This window comes from Cladophialophora psammophila (assembly GCF_000585535.1).
Source record: "Cladophialophora psammophila CBS 110553 chromosome Unknown aczJe-supercont1.13, whole genome shotgun sequence".
NCBI lineage: Eukaryota > Fungi > Ascomycota > Eurotiomycetes > Chaetothyriales > Herpotrichiellaceae > Cladophialophora > Cladophialophora psammophila.
The window spans coordinates 664,808-684,957 of NW_006912934.1; the positions used below are offsets into that span (position 1 = coordinate 664,808).

Below are 20,150 nucleotides of genomic sequence, written 5' to 3' on the forward strand. Positions count from 1 at the left end.
AGCTTTCTGTCCAATCGTAGCTTCCCTTATACTCTACTAATTTAAAATACACTTACTATCATACACGTGTCCTGTACATTATTTGCTCTTCACTTCTGTGATCAATTACAGATCGATTCCATATCTGATGTGGCTCTGATCCTGAATCATGGCCTCAATCTTGTGGCTTCGGTGCGTGATAAGTACACAATCGTAGTTCATCGGACTTAATATCAGCGTATCATTCCATAGTTAGGATTAATCCTGGTCCACATTTTGCTCCCCTCCCCTAGCGGCAGAATCATTATATCTGAATCAGTTAAAAAGGACATCATGTCTCCTCCATCGTTCTCCCCGCAGAGGGGAAACAAAAATAATATTACTAGCAAAAACAATCAACAGTCAGGATTCCCAAGTGGTCACCCACCTTAGTACTAACTGACCGGCATGTGGCTTAAGTACGGCTGAGCGAACGGGAAGCCCTGTTTTCCACATCCTATGGTCGATTGCGAAGGCTTTTCTAGGATTATAACCCTATATACTACGTGGTCGGTTTTGTAGCTTGAATTGTCCTTACGCGTACAGTGGATTTTCCTCTCCCTCATTATGAGAATGGCTATCGATAATAGAGAAACTTCTGCGATATCGAAGAAGGCTCTTCCATGGTAGAGAAGATGCTTCTCTAGTGGAGAAGGTTCTGTTTGTATTTAGTGGGTGCGGCGCCGCGAGGCTGTGGAAAGGTTTCAGCAACTCGGATTTTCAGTTTCACTCTGTCCACCTTCCTCACCTCAAGTCACCAACAGTTGACCTATTATGCTGTGTAATAAGCGTGACAACATGGTCCTATTTTGTCCAGGTGACAGAAGTCATATATACATGTATTTTCTGAGCGGAATCCCTCGCATGTCCTTATAAGAACGAGCTGTGTGGCCTAAAGGCGAGGTGCTAGTATTCGACGATCTCCCACGTACTCGGTACAGGAAGTCTGTCGTCCCCCGAAGACGTACCTACTACGGCCCACTGAACGATCTTACCCACTATCTTACTTTGAGTATCTTGAATGCAAATTACCCCAAGCCAGGAAGGGATCATAATGGCTTCTACTTGGTTAGTACTAGTAGTACTACATAGATAGATAGTATAAGTATGTGGAATGGACTGAACCCTACCGAGTAATTACTACTATGTACTAGCACGGAGTGACTCCGCCATCCACAGCCTCGGCATTGCGACCGCAATATGGCTGTCCAAAAAGCCAGCATCGAAATCTCTTCCATTGCATCACTCGTGATACTACGTAGTATCGACGATAAGATCTTGCAGGAGGTTTCCAAAGCAATGGCACCTTCGGTCGAACAATTCTCAAGCACATCGTGGAGGCCGAGATTATTCGGTATGTACCTCGTACCAACGCCCTTCATCAATCTGCGAGTCTACTAAGCTAATCTTGGCTCGCTCCCTCGACACAAATATGCGCAGACAACAAGGTGTTATTCTGTACCGGCGGGTCCGGGAGCATCTGCTCGGGCCAAGTGCGAGCTCTTGTCGCGCTGGGCGCCAACGCCTGCATCGTCGGGCGTAATCACGACAAGGCCAAAAACGTTGCCGCTGACATTGCACTCGTGCGGCCTGGTAGCATCGTGCTGGGTCTCGGAGGGGTGGATGTGAGGAATCATGAAAGTGTCAAGGAGGCGGTTGAGACTTGCGTGCAACGCTTGGGGGGCATTGATTTTGTCATGTGGGTTGTTGCAATTGCCTCTTTACCCTTCAACATCATCTCTGTGTGATTCTGGATCCATCCTCGCTAGCGGCACTGACTAAGAATAATACACCCTGGCACAGAGCTGGAGCAGCAGGTAACTTTGTCTCGACCATCGACGACCTATCAGCGAACGCGTTCAAGGCAGTGGTCGACATTGACCTCGTGGGCTCTTTCATAACGGCAAAGTTGACTCTGCCGCGCCTCGTCGCTTCCGCAGAACGGGCAAGGACAAACAAGGATTTGGGTAAGTGTTGACTAACACTGATGAAGAATGGCGCAGAGACATGTTCTGAATATTCTTCCATTCGTCTAGACTCGTCGAGCCTGACTGGCGGCCGCATCATTTTCGTGAGCTCAACAAACTACCAGTGTGCTCGAATCGCACAGGCCCACGTCTGCGCGGCCAAGGCCGGCGTCAATGCCCTCTCGGACTGCATCTCTCTCGAGTACGGGCCGAGAGGAGTCACGTCCAATGTGATAGCGCCGGGCCTGATTGACGACACCGAGGGCGCCAGGCGCTTGACGGACCCGACTCTCCGAAACGACCTTATCAGGAGCGTCCCCGTGCAGCGGCTGGGGTTGATCAAGGACATTTCAGACGCCACTATCTTCCTGTTTGCCGATACTGGAAGTTTTGTCAATGGCGCGACCATCGACGTCGACGGTGGCGCCTGGCGCATCAGGGCTGCGGGCGCAGGCCCCAACTACCCAAGCTTGCCCTCTCGAGCGCACCAAGTGAAACTTGGCCGGGGCTCGAGGTTGTAGATGCTACCCATCATGTCCGTACTGGCCTGCACCATGGGCTGGCTGGCTGCTTTGCAACGATCTGACTCTGAAGACTACATAATAGCACTTAAGAACCATGTTCTAGCTATAACAGTAGTTGAAAAGCCATGAAAGTCGGGCCGATGCGAGATAAAATGCACCTCCAAATCAATAAGAGTAGGATATTTTAGTTCGCCTTGAGAACCCCCCGCCGATATGTGCTATCTGCATAGCAGCATTGCTAGCAACGTGGGATTGGAAAGAAGCCCTCCGTCCGTACGTACCAGGAAAAAGGGGCAGCTCACAGGGTGTTTATTATTCATTCCAGGATAGAGTTTTGCTCGGTTTTGCTAGAGATACAAGAAAATCTGTCGCCTACAGTCTAACACTTTCGAGCTTGCTCATGGTCTCTCCCAGCGCGTAGTCACAGTCGGCTTTCTTGCTCCGGACCTTCCTCGCCTGCGCTGGCGTGACCCATTTAGCCTCCACCGCAGGGTTATAGCCCAGGCCGCTGAGACGGGCGATTTCCTCGTCGGACACGGCGCGGTCGGTGTTGGCTTTGCCGTCGGCCCGAGTGTACACGGTGACGACGCAGGCTCCTCCGAGGCCCAGGTTGTGTTGCAGGGCGTACTTGGTGTTGTTGACCAGGCGGCCGTTGTTGGCCCATCCGCGAAGTTGCCAGGTCAGTTCGGTGCACTGAGCCAGTCCCGTGGCTCCCAGTGGATGTCCCTTTGAGATCAGGCCTCCAGAAGGATTGATGATCGGGCCCTTCCCCCCGTAGGTGATGTCGCCGTTTCGAACCATCAAGTGAGCTTTACCCTCGTCGCAAAAGCCCAGTCCTTCCAGCGTAATTAGCTCGTTAGTGGAGAAGCAGTCGTGCAACTCGCACACTTTGACGTCCTTGGGCCCAATACCGGCGTCCGCATATGCCGCTTTGGCTGCGCGTCCCGTGGTAGTAAACCCTATTAGCTCCATCGCGCTACCAGAGTACAGATTTGGAGTGTCGGTTTTGAGGCTTTGTCCAGCGATGAGGATTGCGTGTGATTTGAGCTCTGGTCGAAGGTCGAGAAATCTCTGTGACACGACCACGGCCGCCGCGGCTCCATCTGAAGTGGGTGAGCATTGAAGCTTGGTGATAGGGTAATGGATCATTGGCGAGTCCATAATTTGCTTAAGCGTATAGACATCTCGGAACTGTGCATACGGATTCCGCGAGGAGTGTTCATGCGAGATACGGGCGATCTCTCCAAAGTCTTCAGCAGAAGCGCCATATCTAAGAAAGGGTAAAACAGTCAGAACATGTAAACAAAGTCTGGAGATAGCGATCAATCACTTACTTCTCCATGTACTCTCTGCCGGCATTTCCGAACATCTGTGGGTTCTTCGGTGACTCGGCTTCACCTCTGGTCTTGTTCATTAATTTCACGCTGAGGTCTTGAGGATTAGGACCATCCGAAGAACCGCCGCCGAGAGCACCAGGCTTCATCTGCTCGAATCCAATGACCAGGACACAGTCGTAGATGCCGCCTTTCACAAAGTTCCGCGCCATGTGAAGCCCTGTCGAGCCTGTGGCACAGGCGTTGTTTGTGTTGTAGATGGGAATGTCCGACATGCCGAATTGGTAGAAAGCTCGCTGCCCACTGCAGCTAGGCAATGTGCAGAAGCAGCCGACGCCTGCCTCGACATCGTCGTAAGTCACATTGGCGTCCAGCATGGCCTTGACTCCGGCTTCGAAGGCAAGCTCGGTGTATGCGCGGAGTCGCCGGGGTTTGAGGAAGGCACTCATGCCAACCCCCAGAACGTAAGCATTTCCGGCCATGGTGTACAAATGTGACAGGCGAAGTAGGACTGGGCTTCAGGACGAAAGTTGGTCGACAAAGATGACAGGTTGTAGTGTAGGGGAGCATCCTACGTTATAAAACATACCGACCTCCCCAAATCCACCCAAGTACGAGGACCGAGGTATGCTCACTCGCTTACTCTCAAACCCCGCACTCCAGCTATCCTGAATCTGCTACAGCTTATTGGAGGGTGAGAACTAGGTACATTTTGCAGTGATGTGTGCCTCGAAACTCGGCGAACATGCCTCGGCCCGAGAACCCGCTGCCTGTACAAGTAGGACCAAACACCCAGGCTTGCGAAGGATAGATGAATAAATCAAACACATTCTCTATCCCTGTGTTGACGGCGGATAGTGGTGAATAATGCCATAAGTTCAGAAGACAACGTATGGGTTTTAGCAGTCCTGAAGGCTTTGCGCAGGTATTGCCGATGTCAACGCTAGGACCTATCGTAGAGGTGAACGATGTCGTGCTGGTAGATTACTAACCAAAGCCTGTAAGGCTAGAAGGGTCTGTAACGGGTTCCCAGATCACCACGAGGTGTATGGCTCTTGCAATAAATACCCGTTGCCCCTGCTGAAGTGAACACTTGTCTTTACCATATCACCAAGTATAGTTTCCCACATCCAGATACCCATCCCTATACAACATTTTCGACAAACATCAGCTTGGTTTTGATCGGGACAACTCCAACCAGCCAAATGATTTACTTCCATCTGTAGGGCCATCGAGATGTTGTTTAGCCAATCCATGTCAAGGGGCGAACGCTACAGTAGGTCGCTGCCGTGCCTCGTGTTGCCCCTCGAGGTGTGAACCAGTAGCAGATCCCCTAGGAGTCACGAATCTCAGCTCCGTTTCTGCTGGACCCTTTCGTTGCACTCGTAGGATACGCCGTAGCCATGCCGAAAAACCTTGGCCACTGCTCTGGCCTGTGCCCGAAGCTCGAAATAGACTCGTCATAGTTCGGACAGTTTGAGTTGCGAGCTTATCTAATTCCCCTGAAGGCGTGACAGCTTCCACAAGTCCTCTCTCCTCAATGATGCCGGTGTCATAGTTCACAGTACTATGGATGTCGAATCCGATATGCCTTCTATCCTCGTCGTCGGTGTAGTGACCAAACAAGAATCTGTCGCCCTCAATAAGGATGCGAGCCTCCATGATGTCTTTCGATGGGGTGCGCCTTCTGTCTGCAATGTCAAGATAATCCCTTTGAAGAAAGTAGGACTTGTGGCACATTGCCATTAGATCCGCCATACTGTAACATTGGCGAGGTAGAAGTCGTTTTTGGATGGGGTAGGCGAACGGCATTGCAACACTCCAAGCACTTAGAAAGACCATGATACCGATATAGGCCGATAGTGAAAAGCCAAAGAAAACTTTCCCACCCTGATCCTCAAGCTGGAGGAGGCCACCGATGAATATTGGGAAGAGCGGGGAGAGGCTATTCAAGATTGAGAATGCCGCGACTTTATAGTGGCCCTTCTCGATTGCCGTGATAGGTACCTGGAATGGAGATGTGGTGATGTATGCCAGTAGAACGGTATCCGCAGCGGGCCCCGCTTTGCCAAACATGTTGATAAATGGTTGCATGAATCGCATGTTCAGGTCCACCCACTCAACAATCGTGGCCGTGAAGACACCAGCCAGATACACTGGGGCTGAACGGAACAGTAATGCATACACGACAAGCTTTGATTCTGGATCCGTAGGATCAATGGGCGGCAAGTGTAATGTATAATTGCCAGCAGAGACCGACATATTTGATGGGATGCTCAAGTCTTTTCGAAGATGGAATCCATGGAAACCTATGCCATTGACCAGTCCGTAGATGGCAAGAGCGAATCCTGCCCAGACCAGGACTACCGAAATAAAGACCCAACCCTTTCCACACCCGGGGCTATGTCGGTAGGGATAGTGCTCGCAGTCTGGCCATGTTCCTTGGTTGCAGTGTGGTTGTGTGTCGTCGGCACGGTGCTTGGCGCAATCGTCGACCGGGCTAGGTCCTTTTTTAACTCCAATCAACCGATCATACCAGCTGGGTTCGAACGACGTTGGTGCGCGAGCTGTCGTTCGGTGAGCACTTGTCCATACAAATGAATCCACACAATGTACCTGCTTGCTTCCACGTTGTGCCAATGCCATACACCAAAACAAATCTCTCAGGCGGCCCAGGAATGGGCTTTTCCCAGTAACCCAGTCGAAATCGATGATTCTTCGACAGGACTTGCTTTGCGTTGCGGTTGTGGAGCAATTCAAGGGATGAGAAGTATTCTGCAACATCACAATGTGCAAACAAAGCACAGTAATCAGCAATGGTAACAGGGTCCCACCTGAGACCAGTCGACTTTCGGCGATTGAGGTAAGCGACCCAAAGCACATAACCAGTCATGATAATATGTCCGATGATGAGGAAGAGAGCTGGCCATACACGAAGTGTTAGAGTCCAACCTGTAGTTTGAATTTCTTGCTCGCCGATCTGTTTAATGGCAGGACCGCTGGCTAGCAGCGCGACCTTCAAGCTAACGATGAATCCAACCATAAGTTGACAAAGCAGGGAGATGATCGGGGTCGTTCCTCGGGTGACCGAGATGTCCTGCCATGGAAAGAAAGCTCCGCTAACACTTTTGTTGGCATCCTGTCCAGAGCTCGCCTGCTCGCCCTGGTCCGCCATTGCCACAAAGGGCTTCATTCTGATATATTCGCGAACAAGGTGGCGAAACAAAATGACGTTGAGAGTACCCAATGCAGAGGGGAAGTAGCGGGATATCATGCGAACATTTTCGCTCGACAAGTGGTATTGCCCATTGGTCCCAGCTGCGAGCCAGAGTGCCGCAATTGCACCGGCCGTGCCAAGGTATAATACAGCCAAGAAGAGCGTCGAATACCATTTCAAAATGGGTGGCCAGAAGTTCAGTGGCGCCAAACGCCTGTCACTGACGTCTGGAATGGCAGTCAATTCGACTATCCAAAGCCAAAAATTAGCCAAAAATTTCAAAGACACAAGGATGAATGGATAGCTAACCGGAGGGAGGCCTTGGCAAGTTGGGTCGATCTTCAACCAAGTTATTGTTTCGAGAGAGAAAGACAATTCCGGGGTCAGCCGATACGTCGGTGTTATTTGGCAAGAGGGGCACTTGAGAACGGCTGCCAAGTTTGGAATAAGGAGAAGGCTCGCGCGAGGACGTGGACGGATATGAGGCTGGACCAGGCCGCAGCTCCGGTCTCGAGGGTAGCTCCCAGGGACCATCCATTGTTCAGAGGGCTGTAAAACAGACGTCGATGGCAGAGTCTTGCTACACATGTAACAAAAATTGGGAATATGAAAGATTGAAGCGAGGAGCGATCGATGGGGCCTTTAGGGTTCTAGAAAGACCTCTGTGAGAGGGAAAGCCGATTTCCTAGACCGAGTCCCGGGAGGGAGGAGGTTTCTTGACAAGGAAGGTCCCTGCAAAAGGAAGGTTATCTGACAAACACCGGCGTGAGCTCGCCTAATGGAACATGGTCTGGAAGCAAGCCACATGCATGAATAGCCTCAGCCTGATGGAAGGTATTCTCGTAATAGATTGCAAAAGGGTCGACGACAGAGCGCGCTTTACGATGAAGTTGAGCGAGCTGATGCCGCGCAGACTCGTGCATTGGGCTGCTTGGTCCGCCTTCGGTGAAAATCGCGATCTGAGTCCCTGCTTCTTTTAAGGAACTTTTGAGATCAGGCTGAAGATACGTCATTGTGCAGTGCGGCTGAAGAGACTGCACTCGGCGCTATTAGTGTATGGCTTTCAGAAATTAGGGTGGAGCAAATCTCCGTTGCCTGCTAAAGAGCATTTGAAAGGCCAACTGTGGGCTGGTCGCACTGTGAGAAATGATTCGAAGAGGACATCAAAGTCGATTTGCCAAAATACGGAGTGCCTTATCTTTTGATCGTAATAACCTGGTCCAAGGGACGCCTTTTTATCGTGCTTTTCTGGCTAGATTATTGGCTCCCTGCTCCTACTTGTAGCTGGCAGCGTATCTGGACAGCATATGCTCTTCAACCGTGAATGCTTTGCCCTGGGAACCATCAAGAGGTTTGATGATACAATCTGCATTGCCGTCCAAGAAGAAAGGTATAGAGTATCTGTCCGTCCCAGAAGTGTTGATAACTCGGTGTATGTTACTTTTGTATGTGCCGCTCGTCCAGGCTTCTAGCATGTCTCCGACATTGACCACATATGCGTGTTCTTGAGGTGGCACGTCGATCCATTCTTTGGTGAATTGGTTCAAGACCTGCAGACCGGAATGGCCATCTTGGAGCAATAGGGTGATGGCTCCGAAGTCTGTATGCGCACCAGCGCCCACCAAAGTTGTATCGTCGGATTTGGGGTGCGGAGGGTAATGGAGAAGACGGATTGCAGCAATTGGATCTCGACAGAAATCTTTGAACACGCTTGTATCGAAATTGTTCAGACCTCGGGCCAAGATCTGCATGAGCTGAAACGAAAGGTCAGACAAAGCTCGGTGATATTCTAGCAAGGGCTGTTTAAATTCCAGCTCTGGGATTTGATTAGGCCAGATGTTTGCTTCTTGAAAAGGTCTGAATGGGGGCTTGTTGCCAGGGATCTCGCGGCCAACAAAGTATCCCTCGAGAGGTGTCAGCTTGAAACTTGAAACTGATGAGGTCGACATAGGACCGCAATATACCTCTTTCAAGTCGGGCTTCTTGCCGTCCTCCAACGTCTGGGTACCAATAATCTCGTACCCACGCCCTGGTTTTCCACCGAGACCGCGCTTCTCTTCCTCTGGTAGACGGAACAGCGCCTTCGCCGCAGCAAAGGCTCGCTCTTGGAGTGATTCTCGAATGCCGTGTCCAGTGATCTGGAAGAAACCGCTGGTCGTGCAAGCAGCACGAATTTGTGCCACAATATTCTCAGCCTCAGAAGAATCTGGGTCGTTAAGATAGGCTGTCAGGTCAACGGTTGGGATTGTGAACGCAGACTGTCCGTTTCCGTAGGTGATAGCCATAGTGAACTGCAGAAACACAGATCACGGCACTCGTCCTGAGAAGCAAAACTGAGGTGGAAAATTGAGATAGATGCAACATTGATGGAAAAGGTACCTAGGTACGAGGTAGTCGTACAAGCCACTTGAGAATCCAAAAGCTTGGCTGATCGGAAGACTCCGTTATCTCGTTAGTAGCACTCCGTAAATGGAAAGGCCATGGAATGAGTAAGCAGGTTGATTGGCTGCCGTTGGTGCGTTATCGCACGAAATGGTCATCGGCATACGCCTAACCTGCCCTTCCCGGCCGGCTGCTTCCAAAAATATCAAGTACGCCGAGACCCTAATGGAATATTCACAATGTCAGACAAAATACATAAACATTACAATACCACTCAGCATGAAAGCAAAGATTCTCCCCCACTCTTCAGACTCTCCTTTCCCCTTGATACTAATAAGAAGGCAACGGTTGGCCTTCTTTTCCACACAGCTGTTTGATCAAGATACATTAAAGCCGCCTATGGTCATATGAGATGACGAATATTTCCCCCTTCTTTCTCTCAAGGGCTGCATGGTGCCCATCATGTCGAGTTACAAAGACCAGCCTCTGCGGCAGATGGCAACCGCGCTCAAGGCCGCAACAAGATGGAGCCACACCGTTGATTATAGGTTGATTCATAATCATCACTTCCACTTCATGCCATTCCATCTCTCAAACCCGGAGGTGTCCAGGTGGAACATATCCAGGATCCTTCCCACAGTCTGGTTCACGACATCGTCTAGTGTCTCAGGCTTTGTGTAAAAGGCCAGAACTGGCGGGAATATAATGGCCCCATTGCGGCTCAGGCTTGTCATATTCTCTAGTTGAATGGTACTCAAGGGAGTCTCGCGTACAACAAGGACAAGGCGTCGTCGTTCCTTCAAGACGACATCGGCTGCTCGAGAAATGAGATCATCTGCGTACCCTATCCGGACGGCTGCCAAAGACTTCATGCTGCATGGTACAATAACCATACAGTCTGTTTCGAATGAACCGCTTGATATGGGTGCTGATACGTCTTTTATCGAATAGTTGTGCGTTGCCAGCGCTCGTATGTCCGACGGAGTGTATTTGTCTGTTTCGTATTTGAGTGTTGCTTCTGCCCACCTGCTCATGATCAAATGTGTTTCGACGCCCAATTTGCGAAGAGCTTCGAGGGCCCGAGCTCCTATGATAGAGCCTGTGGCACCCGTCATGCCCACGATTATCCTCCGTTTCCTGGGTTGCGGATCTCCTCGGTTAGGATTGTCGTGCAAAAGCGATGGACCGGACAAGAAGTTGCGTACTTGTCCAGAAGGTGATGATTTAGAACATACTCCAGGATTGGGGTGAAACCGTCCGACCGAGAAACGCAGTATGGGATCACAAAAGGATTCTACTCTACTTGCCATAGTAGCGTTGAAAAGCATTTTTCGGTCAGCTGGAAAAGCTCTGGAAGAGACACAATTCGCGAAGGAAAATGTCGCCGTGATAACAAAAGAAGCGAAACCGGACTATGTAGTAGAAATCCGGAAACTGCATGCTGAGACATGGCATCGACAGTGCCTACGCAAACCCTCTCGGACCTCGCTGCTTTCATCCTTGTTTTCGTTGCCGCATACCCGTTGAGGATCTCTGTTAGCTGTCGCCCTTCAAATAAATGACCTGCGCATCAGCGAGCTTATGCTGGACTAAGGATCACTAAACAGTGCGAAATGCGAAAAGAGATAACAGAGACTTGTGCAAGGGCCAGCTTCACCGTTCCCCCACATGATGTACATGCATCATTCGAACGGTCACATGGCCGATGGTCCATGAGGAATCCATTGGCATCAGGACTTCGCAAAAGCTGTGGTGCTAGAGTTTCCTAGTAGTTCGCACTCTTAAAGCCATCCTGGATGCCGCTCCTCTCTCTCTCCGTTCGTGTTCTTTTTATCTACTTTTCTTGAAGCACTAAGCATGATGGCCACAACCCTCACAGCCCAGCTGCCTCGACAGAGATTGACGGCCTCTTCGAGATCTCAGATACCGAGCAGTTTGATCAGCCTTCGGCGATACAGCTCCATCAACACTGCACCTCATTTGAACTTTCGAAGCTATGTGGAAGCGCTTCGCAAAGATGGTGACCTAGCAGACGTGTACGACGAAGTGGATCCTGATCTAGAGCTGTCTGCCATTACTCGTCGTGCTTTGGAAACTTGCGACAAAGCACCCCTTTTCCACAATGTGAAGGGTGCTCGTGATGGCCTATTCAGAGTAACGGGCGCTCCTGCTTCGCTACGGAAGAAGGAGACCGAGCAATTTGCACGACTGGCGAGACATGTTGGTCTGGAACCGACGGCCACAATGTCAGAAATCTTCGACAAGATTCTCGACGCCAACAAGTTGAAGCCGATCCCACCCGTTCAGGTTGCCGAGAGCCCCTGCAAAGAGAATAAGCTCTTTGGGGATGACATTGATCTCAACAGAATGCCAGTTCCTCAAATGCACAGGTTCGACGGCGGCAAGTATCTGCAGACATACGGGATGCATGTTTTGCAGACTCCGGATAAGAAATGAGCCAACTGGTCTATTTCGCGGGCCATGGTTCACGATAAGACGCGTCTGAGCGGCCTCGTCATGCCTCCCCAGCACATTGGACGGATCTTTTCCCAATGGCAGAAGAAAGCAGAGGATATTCCATGGGCAATGGCACTTGGAGTAACACCGGCAGCAATCCTAGCATCTGGTATCGCGGTCCCTGAAGAAGTATCCGAAGCTGATTATGTCGGTGCAATGAGTGGTGTCCCATTGGAGGTGGTCAAATGCGAGACAAACGATTTATGCGTCCCGGCCAACTCGGAGATTGTAATGGAGGGAACAATGTCTATTTCGGAAAAGGGCCCAGAAAGACCTTTTGGAGAAATTCACGGTTACACCTTTATCGAACCTCCAAAAGAAATGCCTTTGTTCACAGTCAAAGCTGTAACTTACAGGAACGACGCTATCCTTCCAATATCTGTGCCCGCTGATGAGACTGTAAGGACTCTCTCTGTCATCAATCGCAGACGTGCCATGGCTTACCTTTTTGTCTATAGCATACTCTCGCAGGCGCGTTCGTTGGTGCTGTGATTCGACAACGACTACAAGAGGCGGGTCTCCTAGTCAAAGAGGTTTTCACGCCTTATGAGACCCAGACACCATGGGCAGTGGTGCAGATCGACGGCAAACAACTTCGTGCCATGAAGACCAACCCGAAGGAACTTTGCAATCGCATCGGAGATACCATTTTCTCCGACAAGGCCGGCATGTTTGAGCATCACATCCTGGTCGTGTCGGACGACATCGACATCTACAACTTCAAAGACGTCATGTGGGCCTACGCAACCAGATTCCGGCCAGGGGTGGATGATTTCTACTTCCACAATACCCTCGGCTTCCCCTTGGTGCCCTATCAGTCTCAGGGCGAAGGACCAGCGGAAGTTGCTACCAAGATAGTGTCCAACTGTCTCTTGCCGGTCGAATACACGAGTGGGCCGAATTGGGAGGTCGGTGACTTTGAGCATGGCTTTCCCGAGCATATCAAACAGAAGGTGCTTGCGAATTGGTCCAAGCTAGGTTTCTAAGAATTGCTGGTGGTGTAACAGATGCTGAAACAGGAGACTCCAACGAATCATCGAATAGCCAAAACAGCTAGATGTCCATTTTCAAAACTGCCTTTCCGCCTTGTTATTACAATCTCCCACGCGCACGGTCTAACCCGTTACCCGAAATATTCGGTTGTATGTTCAGTCAATCAAAGATCCCCGACGGTCCAGTGTCGGCGCAATAATTGGTATGAGGTAGACTAAGCCCAGCTAGTTGGAGTTGTCCGATGCAACATCAATGCATCCCGTCCAGGCAATTTCTGTGACGTTAGCTTTCGGTAGGCACTCCAATTCCACGTCTGAGATTCGCATATGCCAAAAAGGCCTGAATATTCCTAAACGAAAAGATGGCAAATCTTGGAGGCCTGTGGGATGGGTGCTGTCCGTGGTTGGGGTGAAATGAGCTTCGGCTTTAAGGGTGGAGACGCAGACACCGCTACATCCACGCCGACTGGTTCGACTGCTTGGTGCCTGCCGCATTAGGCAATCGGTACCCTGGCCTTGTATATAGCCGCTTCCTATGTGCAGACACGATACGTTTCCTGGCATGGATGGGGGGTCCTCTGAAATGTGCAAGGCAACGAGTCCTGGCTTATGGAGTGCACTAATGCGGTATGTTAGGTTTGTGAACAGACACGGGCCCATTGGAAGGGTGCGGAACCAGGGTGGAAGGATTATTCAGTATAGGGGCTTGAGAAGAATAAGGTCCAGCGGAACGCAGACGCAAGAGTATATGAGTACGATACATGAAGACATCAATGAATCCAGACTCGCCATATAACAACGACCACAAATACTTCCGTTGTATTTCGTTCTCTCCTCTCATACCAAACATGATTTCCAGCATCCCAGCCCCTCTTGCTGGCCGTGTGGCTATCATCACTGAAGCATCTCGGGGAATAGGAGCAGCAGTGGCGATCGACTTTGCACGAAGGGGTTGTTCACATATTGCCATCACGTATTTGGGTAATATTGACGCCGCGAAGAAAGTGCTCTCATCCATTAACGAAATATCCTCCGATATCAAAACAGCGCTTATCAGAGCAGACGTCACCTCGGAAATGTTTGGACAGGACGTCGTCAAAGCAGCTCTCAGCTCTCTTGCCGTGAACCACATTGACATAGTGGTGTCCAATGCAGCTTTGTCGGACACGAAGACACTGCAGAGCATGGAGACGCATACCAAGGAGGCGTTCGACCAGTTCATGACTGCGAACGTCTGGAGTCCGTTTCAATTGTCGCTCGCTGCCATTCCACACATGGGGAGAGGAGGAAGGATCATCACAATCTCCAGCGTGGCCAGCAGGCGTCCAAATGTGAGTTTACCCCTAACAAGCCATTTCGGTTCCTGGTTTGACCCCATGGCTAGCTTTGACCGAGGAAAGTGGCATACATCTTATTCTTCCCTCTTCAGGTGTTTTAACTTCAAACTGACTGGTGTTCTCGGCTTCATGATTTTAGGTCAACCCCATGGTGATCTTGGGCGCAACAAAGGCAGCATCGGACTCCATCACACGAGCCCTTGCGGCAGCCTATCCACGTCGAACAGGGATTACGATCAACAGCGTCGCCGTCGGTCCAACAAACGCTGACGCCTTGCGTATGGGCATGGCAAAACTACCTAAGGAATGGACAGAAGCGTTGTATGTAAGAGTAACGGCCGAAAGACGCATTGCTGAGGTGGATGATGTTACCGGTGTTGTGAGTTGGTTGGCGGGACCGGATAGCAAATGGGTGAATGGCAACTTCGTTCCTTGTAGTGGAGGCAGTATGCTGGAGCTACAAGGATGATTTGGGCTCAGTTAGAAAGTCATGTCAATTGCGTTGCATCCTTGCCAGAAGGTGGTTTTGCACGTTACTTTTCATGGCTAAGAAAGAGAGGCTTAGATGCTGCTGTTAAGCCGGAGAAGAGGTCTTTCTGTGGGTCCACCTTCCGGTCCGTTACATTACCGCCAACGTCTTGCTAAACAGAGAAACTCTGTCTCGTACTTAAGCCTCTCATTGTTGCAGCCGTGACTTCCTCCCTAGTGCTTTTGTCCAGAGTTTGAACTTCCAACTCTCAAGCATGTGCCCGTCTGCGTACCGACCATCTTCCATAACGTTCTCCGCCCATTCGATCTTCGTATCGATCGTCGCTTTCGCAATCCACCATGTCTGCGTTATAAAGAGTCCAGAGGACAATGAATGGTTTGCATTGCGAGCACGCTCTCGTTGTTGAGCGACTTTCTCGGCCGGGTCCTGACATTTTACCTCAAAATAACGAAACCTGGCTGGTGCGAGGGCAAAAATAAGCCTAGATGCCAGGATAATGCACGAAAGGTAAGTTCCGTGTAGCTGGACATGCTGCAGAATTTTGGAACACGGTCGGCAATCAAGGTAGTCGAAGGTATCATATGCATTTGTATTGTCGAAGAGGCCGATTTCCGCTCTATACTTCCGGTACCAGCTTACGAGGACTCCCCGAAAGCGGAGAGTATGATCTATGAGGTCTGCAATAGTAGGCTCTAGGACCGGATGCTCCGAGGAGATCAACTCTTCTGCAAATTTGAATATGTCCGGAAGCGACACGACGTGTGCTCAGAGCGACATTGTGAAATTTATTCTCCCGCTAAAGAGTCGAGAGGTCTGGATCGAAGAGCATAGGACTCTTTGCCAACCTTCTTCGGTCAGGAAGCATTGTGTGCCATTCATGAGGGCTTGGGTTACCTAAAGTCAATCCTAATCAGTGATTCCCATTCGGTGTTATAAATATTTCCTTGCTCAGTGCCACGAACCAAGGGACCAATATGTGCTAACAGGATCGCTTTGTCAAATGCCTCATCAAATCGATCTGGGCCTCGGTATTCGATAAGCTGGGCGACGCCTCCGGCCTGTTGCATCCATCCGAAGCTTCTGCCAGCGTCAAGCAGCTTGAATAAAAGCGTTAGTCGAGTAAATCCAACATCGCTGTTATGATAGGACAACACCATCATTACCTCGAATGTACCAAGTAATGCAGCGGCACAGAGAGTCTCCGTGGTCGTGGACTCCTCTCCTTCTCCCAGTGCCACTTGCAAGCTCTTCAGTACCCTGACATATAATCGGGCTACTGAAGTTCCTCCATCAACTGCTCCGTTTGAACAAAGACTCCATTTTAGTCCCTCGACAAGACAGTCAGCTGCATAGCTCAGGCTTTGGACATTCCCGTAGCGGCTAGGAATGGAAGCGAGCCAAGACGAAGGTCCGGGCGGGAGAGGAAAGACCCGGACGGCTTCAATGCCCTCCGTCGCAAAGTGTGACATTTTGGCGATGCCCAGATGGAGGCTCGTCAGTGGACATATGTTGAGGATTGAGAAGCCCGAAGAGATGTCCGAAGAGATGCCCGGACGCGAGTAGTCGTCCTGTACGAGGCTGTAAGGAGCTAGAGAGCACTGCCGTCCAGACATGATGCACTTTGGTGATTGACATTCCGTGCAGACGCAGTCATACCCTTGCGCCCTGTTTGTCGAGTCTGTTGTCGGAGAACCGAACCATGGATTTCGGCTTCATCTGGGCCTGAGGGCGAGGCGCAATTCATGAAAAGTGGCAGTTGCCTGAGGTTATATTTTCCGTAGTTACCCCTTCGCCTTCTTGCAACAGCTACTTCTTTCATAGCTTGTTTTCGGATCAGCGTTCATATATTTTTGCTTTGTGGAACCTTGGAAGTACTGGAATTCACAAACTCGAATTGCTTGTGTGGCATTTTGGGCGTTGTAGGATGGGGGAGCAATTAACTCCTTCGATCTAGAATTCTAGGCGATGTCAGTGGTCTTTAGGAGAGAAGAACCTTCCCGGAACGAGGCTTCATGTCCATGGCAGGAACCCAAGTCGGTTAATGGAACTACCCAATCGAAAAGCTGTTTGTAGAATATTCACCATCCTTGACTTTCAACTGCCGGAATCTTTCCAGGACCCTAACTCTGACAACTCGAGCTTCCTGATCAGTAATCATGCAACTCTTCCTGTGCCCGTCGTACTCGTACATCGAACTTGAAGGTGATGCTGCCACAAACCCCCTTGAACCATACCATAAGATAGAGCTGTAAAGAGTGAGCTTAACACATCCAAGCTGAGAAATAGAAGAATTCCATGAAAGTAGGCTGGTATCCTCCCCCATCGAATCCTACCCTGCTACTTAGTCTCGCATTCCAAAGTTGATGTCACCAATCGCATATGCCTCAAACGGCGGCTTCTCCCGCAACGGTCACACCGGGCGGATAAGGTCACATCGTAAAGTGAGATCCGGCTGCGCGGAGTGTAAGGCGCGGAAGATCAAGGTAGGGGAAAGAGGCCCGCCGTCGAATCTCAGCCGGGGCTGACCTTTTTTGCAAGTGTGACGAAGGACGGCCGCAATGTTCTCTGTGCAAGAGATATTCTACATCCTGCATATACCGAGTCTCAGGAACAGCTCTAGGCTCTTTATTGCATGCGACAACTTTGTGTTTACAAATGGTAGAGGGCCCCTATGAGTTACTCAGCCAAAGCGCGGATTTGCAGCTAGAAGAGCTAGAGTTGCTCTACTGCTGGACTATGTTTACAAGTCATGGTTTTGGCGACAAGCTAATAGATGTCAAGGCATGGCAGCTCGAGATTCCTCAGGTCGCCTGCAACCATCCGTTCTTGATGCATGGGATCCTGGCTGTTTCCGCCCTGCACAAGTCACGTGCCGAACCGGAGACCAGTCAGCAGTACCTTGTTCGCACTGTCCACCACCAGAACATAGCGCTTCCATTCTACCGCAATATTATCGATGATTTCAGAAAGGAGATGACGGAAGCGAACTGTCACGCCGTGATGGCCTTTGCCAGCCTGATCATTGCGTTCGCCTTTGCCGACCTCGACGCTGTCCCGGCAAGCGCATGTGGCGTAGCTTCACGATCCACCATCCCAGAATGGATCCATCTCCTCCGTGGCGGTCGCAAGGTTCTCCAAGTCATCAAGTCCTGGATCATCAAGGGTCCTATGGCCTTCCACCTCCGACAGGCAGAAGGGGACATCAATCTCTCTCGCAACCCTGACGATGCGAGGCTCGCTGCCCTCGAGGTCCTTTTCGAGGGGCAAGACTCATCACATGAGCTTCCGGATAGCGAAAGAGAAGTCTATCGCACAACCCTGAGACTTCTGCGCCAAAGTTTCGCGATATCTCTATCACCGGACCAACCTTTGGGGATCAAGTTCTCCATGTTCTTGTGGATTGAACGCTTCCCGCAGGAATATCTCGAGCTCCTGGACCTGCGGAAACCCGAGGCAGCTATTCTCCTGCCCCATTTCTGCCTTCTGCTGGAACGAGGCGCTGCCTCTTGTTGGTACATGGTGGGCGCCGCCGGGCAGCTGGTCACAGCTCTGTACAACGCACTAGGCGACAATTGGAGGGTGTGGATGGCCTGGCCTCTTCAGCAGATCAACCCTGGCTAATAAGTGGACAATGGGAAACAAATTGGTCTCACATACCTACCTGCACACCACCTGGGTCATCCACGGAGTTTTGGCCTTCAACAACAACTCTTTTTCCTAGGACTCGCGTCATCGAGAACTGGATAGGCCGTGTTTGGGGTTTATTTATGGAGTCTGACTGGGATTGCCGGATTTGCAAATATTGTTTGAAACGATTCGCGAAGCAGAAAGATTATTACGGGATGCGAAATGCGAAATGCGAAGTCCGAGGTGCATTTGACACAGGGGTGGATCTGAAATGCGGAGCACGGGAAGGAACTTGTCCAGTCGAGTAGTGTAACAGCAATACGTATCGTAGAATGAAATGACAACGCTTCCCAACAAGACCAGTGGAAATAGGGGTTAACAGACAAGGCTCTTCTCCGTGCAGTTTCGGCGGCTGAGCGAAAAAGGGGCAGGGCGGACTCATTTACGATCACCACTTTGCCATGGACAATAGTCAGCGCCCTGGAGAGAAAATTCAGCTAAGAAAATGCCACACACACCCACTTCTGTCGCTTATACCCATCATGATGTCCAGTTCGCTATTGTTCAACAGTGCACGCATGGCGGGTGGAGTGGTCAGCACCTCTTCGAGATGTCCTCTACCTAACTAATCTCCGCGTTCTCCCACTTGAGGTCGTCAGCACGTAGTCGACGCTACCATTATCGCCCCCCGGGGACAATTAGTTCTCACCGGGTTGACGACAGATACTTGTGTCGCTTGTCTTATTTCCGTCGCTGGGTAAGTCGGGAAGGGGGGCCCTTGGCTGTTCGCTGTGTACTGGGTACTCGGATGTAGATAGTATATAATCAGCCCCACTACATCGAACATGACCAGGGCACTGATGTACTCATCCGGTTAGTCTGGGACGCTTTGCTGCTTCCAACCTATCAATCCATCATCTCTGATTAGACTTCTCCCTCATCAGGAAATCTTGGGTAACTCTGTGGTGTAATGGTGCAAAGTTTGTAGCTTTCCAAGACTACGTAAATTGCATTTTTCATCCACTAGGCGGGGTCATGCTAGACACAATATCCAGTTTCAGCTATCGTATGTGGGAAAGCCCGCGTCAGAACGCAAGGGAGAATCGGTGCCCTCTGTGAGAACGATGGGCGCAAGTTGTCCTGGTCGAGGAGTAACGACAACTGAAGTTTCATAAAGATGTCCTCGCACCAGAGTTTTGGGACCCTCTTTGGTTCAGTCTCTGAGGGCATTATCAGCGTATTATTGAGTAGATATCCCTGTGCAACAAGTCTTACTGCACCCGCCAGTTCGTACCATGGCATATACGACAATTGCGGAGCTTGTAGAGCGCAGCAAGTAAGTATACTCTTCGTATTTCGCCGTCCATCACATTAACCAGAGCACAGGGAAACCGCCAAAACCCACAAGCCCATAATGTCTGGCAACGAGCGACGAACCAAAGGTATTAAGATGAGCGTGATCTTTGTTGGTACGTTGTGTCATTTCTGGAAGCTTCATCTCTCCATCCACCTCTTTCAGCGCTCAGGAGGAAGTGAAAAAGGCAGTTACTAATACGCCCCGTCAGTGGCATGCGTCGACCCTCGCTCCACCCCAGAACACATCTTCGACCTCAAGCCTGCAGATGAGGGATTTTAAGCATTTGCGCTGGCTTCTGATCTACGGGCATGGTGTGACATTGAAGCTACTGTTATTGCGCCGTTGTGGGCGGTCCAACAGAGGTCATAGTGCACCGAAGCGCGGCGGG

The 20,150-nt window shown here is 50.5% G+C and overlaps 11 protein-coding genes across 11 annotated transcripts; 5 read left to right on the forward strand and 6 right to left on the reverse strand.

Annotated features, from left to right (window-relative positions):
* Window positions 1-1,218: 1,218 nt before the first annotated feature.
* A1O5_08351 (uncharacterized protein) lies at window positions 1,219-2,506 on the forward strand (the record flags this gene model as incomplete). The annotated part of the gene is made up of 4 exons (XM_007748933.1): window positions 1,219-1,372; window positions 1,459-1,717; window positions 1,822-1,985; window positions 2,055-2,506. The coding sequence occupies 4 exons, from the start codon at window positions 1,219-1,221 to the stop codon at window positions 2,504-2,506; spliced, it is 1,029 nt and encodes a 342-aa protein (XP_007747123.1).
* Window positions 2,507-2,881: 375 nt separating this feature from the next.
* A1O5_08352 (acetyl-CoA acyltransferase) lies at window positions 2,882-4,325 on the reverse strand (the record flags this gene model as incomplete). Its single annotated transcript, XM_007748934.1, has 2 exons — window positions 2,882-3,779; window positions 3,844-4,325. 2 exons carry the CDS (start codon window positions 4,323-4,325, stop codon window positions 2,882-2,884), a joined length of 1,380 nt encoding a protein of 459 aa, XP_007747124.1.
* Window positions 4,326-5,100: 775 nt separating this feature from the next.
* A1O5_08353 (uncharacterized protein) lies at window positions 5,101-6,105 on the reverse strand (the record flags this gene model as incomplete). The annotated part of the gene is made up of 1 exon (XM_007748935.1): window positions 5,101-6,105. One exon carries the CDS (start codon window positions 6,103-6,105, stop codon window positions 5,101-5,103), a length of 1,005 nt encoding a protein of 334 aa, XP_007747125.1.
* A 268-nt stretch (window positions 6,106-6,373) lies between these two features.
* A1O5_08354 (uncharacterized protein) lies at window positions 6,374-7,018 on the reverse strand (the record flags this gene model as incomplete). The annotated part of the gene is made up of 1 exon (XM_007748936.1): window positions 6,374-7,018. The coding sequence occupies one exon, from the start codon at window positions 7,016-7,018 to the stop codon at window positions 6,374-6,376; it is 645 nt and encodes a 214-aa protein (XP_007747126.1).
* Window positions 7,019-8,334: 1,316 nt separating this feature from the next.
* A1O5_08355 (uncharacterized protein) lies at window positions 8,335-9,345 on the reverse strand (the record flags this gene model as incomplete). The annotated part of the gene is made up of 2 exons (XM_007748937.1): window positions 8,335-8,964; window positions 9,025-9,345. 2 exons carry the CDS (start codon window positions 9,343-9,345, stop codon window positions 8,335-8,337), a joined length of 951 nt encoding a protein of 316 aa, XP_007747127.1.
* A 660-nt stretch (window positions 9,346-10,005) lies between these two features.
* A1O5_08356 (uncharacterized protein) lies at window positions 10,006-10,557 on the reverse strand (the record flags this gene model as incomplete). The annotated part of the gene is made up of 1 exon (XM_007748938.1): window positions 10,006-10,557. One exon carries the CDS (start codon window positions 10,555-10,557, stop codon window positions 10,006-10,008), a length of 552 nt encoding a protein of 183 aa, XP_007747128.1.
* Window positions 10,558-11,302: 745 nt separating this feature from the next.
* A1O5_08357 (3-octaprenyl-4-hydroxybenzoate carboxy-lyase UbiD) lies at window positions 11,303-11,899 on the forward strand (the record flags this gene model as incomplete). The annotated part of the gene is made up of 1 exon (XM_007748939.1): window positions 11,303-11,899. The coding sequence occupies one exon, from the start codon at window positions 11,303-11,305 to the stop codon at window positions 11,897-11,899; it is 597 nt and encodes a 198-aa protein (XP_007747129.1).
* A 24-nt stretch (window positions 11,900-11,923) lies between these two features.
* Window positions 11,924-12,945, forward strand: A1O5_08358 (uncharacterized protein; the record flags this gene model as incomplete). Its single annotated transcript, XM_007748940.1, has 2 exons — window positions 11,924-12,358; window positions 12,418-12,945. The coding sequence occupies 2 exons, from the start codon at window positions 11,924-11,926 to the stop codon at window positions 12,943-12,945; spliced, it is 963 nt and encodes a 320-aa protein (XP_007747130.1).
* An 854-nt stretch (window positions 12,946-13,799) lies between these two features.
* On the forward strand, window positions 13,800-14,757 carry A1O5_08359 (uncharacterized protein; the record flags this gene model as incomplete). The annotated part of the gene is made up of 2 exons (XM_007748941.1): window positions 13,800-14,282; window positions 14,428-14,757. The coding sequence occupies 2 exons, from the start codon at window positions 13,800-13,802 to the stop codon at window positions 14,755-14,757; spliced, it is 813 nt and encodes a 270-aa protein (XP_007747131.1).
* Window positions 14,758-14,964: 207 nt separating this feature from the next.
* Window positions 14,965-16,391, reverse strand: A1O5_08360 (uncharacterized protein; the record flags this gene model as incomplete). Its single annotated transcript, XM_007748942.1, has 4 exons — window positions 14,965-15,503; window positions 15,624-15,672; window positions 15,741-15,875; window positions 15,942-16,391. 4 exons carry the CDS (start codon window positions 16,389-16,391, stop codon window positions 14,965-14,967), a joined length of 1,173 nt encoding a protein of 390 aa, XP_007747132.1.
* Window positions 16,392-17,433: 1,042 nt separating this feature from the next.
* On the forward strand, window positions 17,434-18,399 carry A1O5_08361 (uncharacterized protein; the record flags this gene model as incomplete). Its single annotated transcript, XM_007748943.1, has 1 exon — window positions 17,434-18,399. The coding sequence occupies one exon, from the start codon at window positions 17,434-17,436 to the stop codon at window positions 18,397-18,399; it is 966 nt and encodes a 321-aa protein (XP_007747133.1).
* Window positions 18,400-20,150: the final 1,751 nt, after the last annotated feature.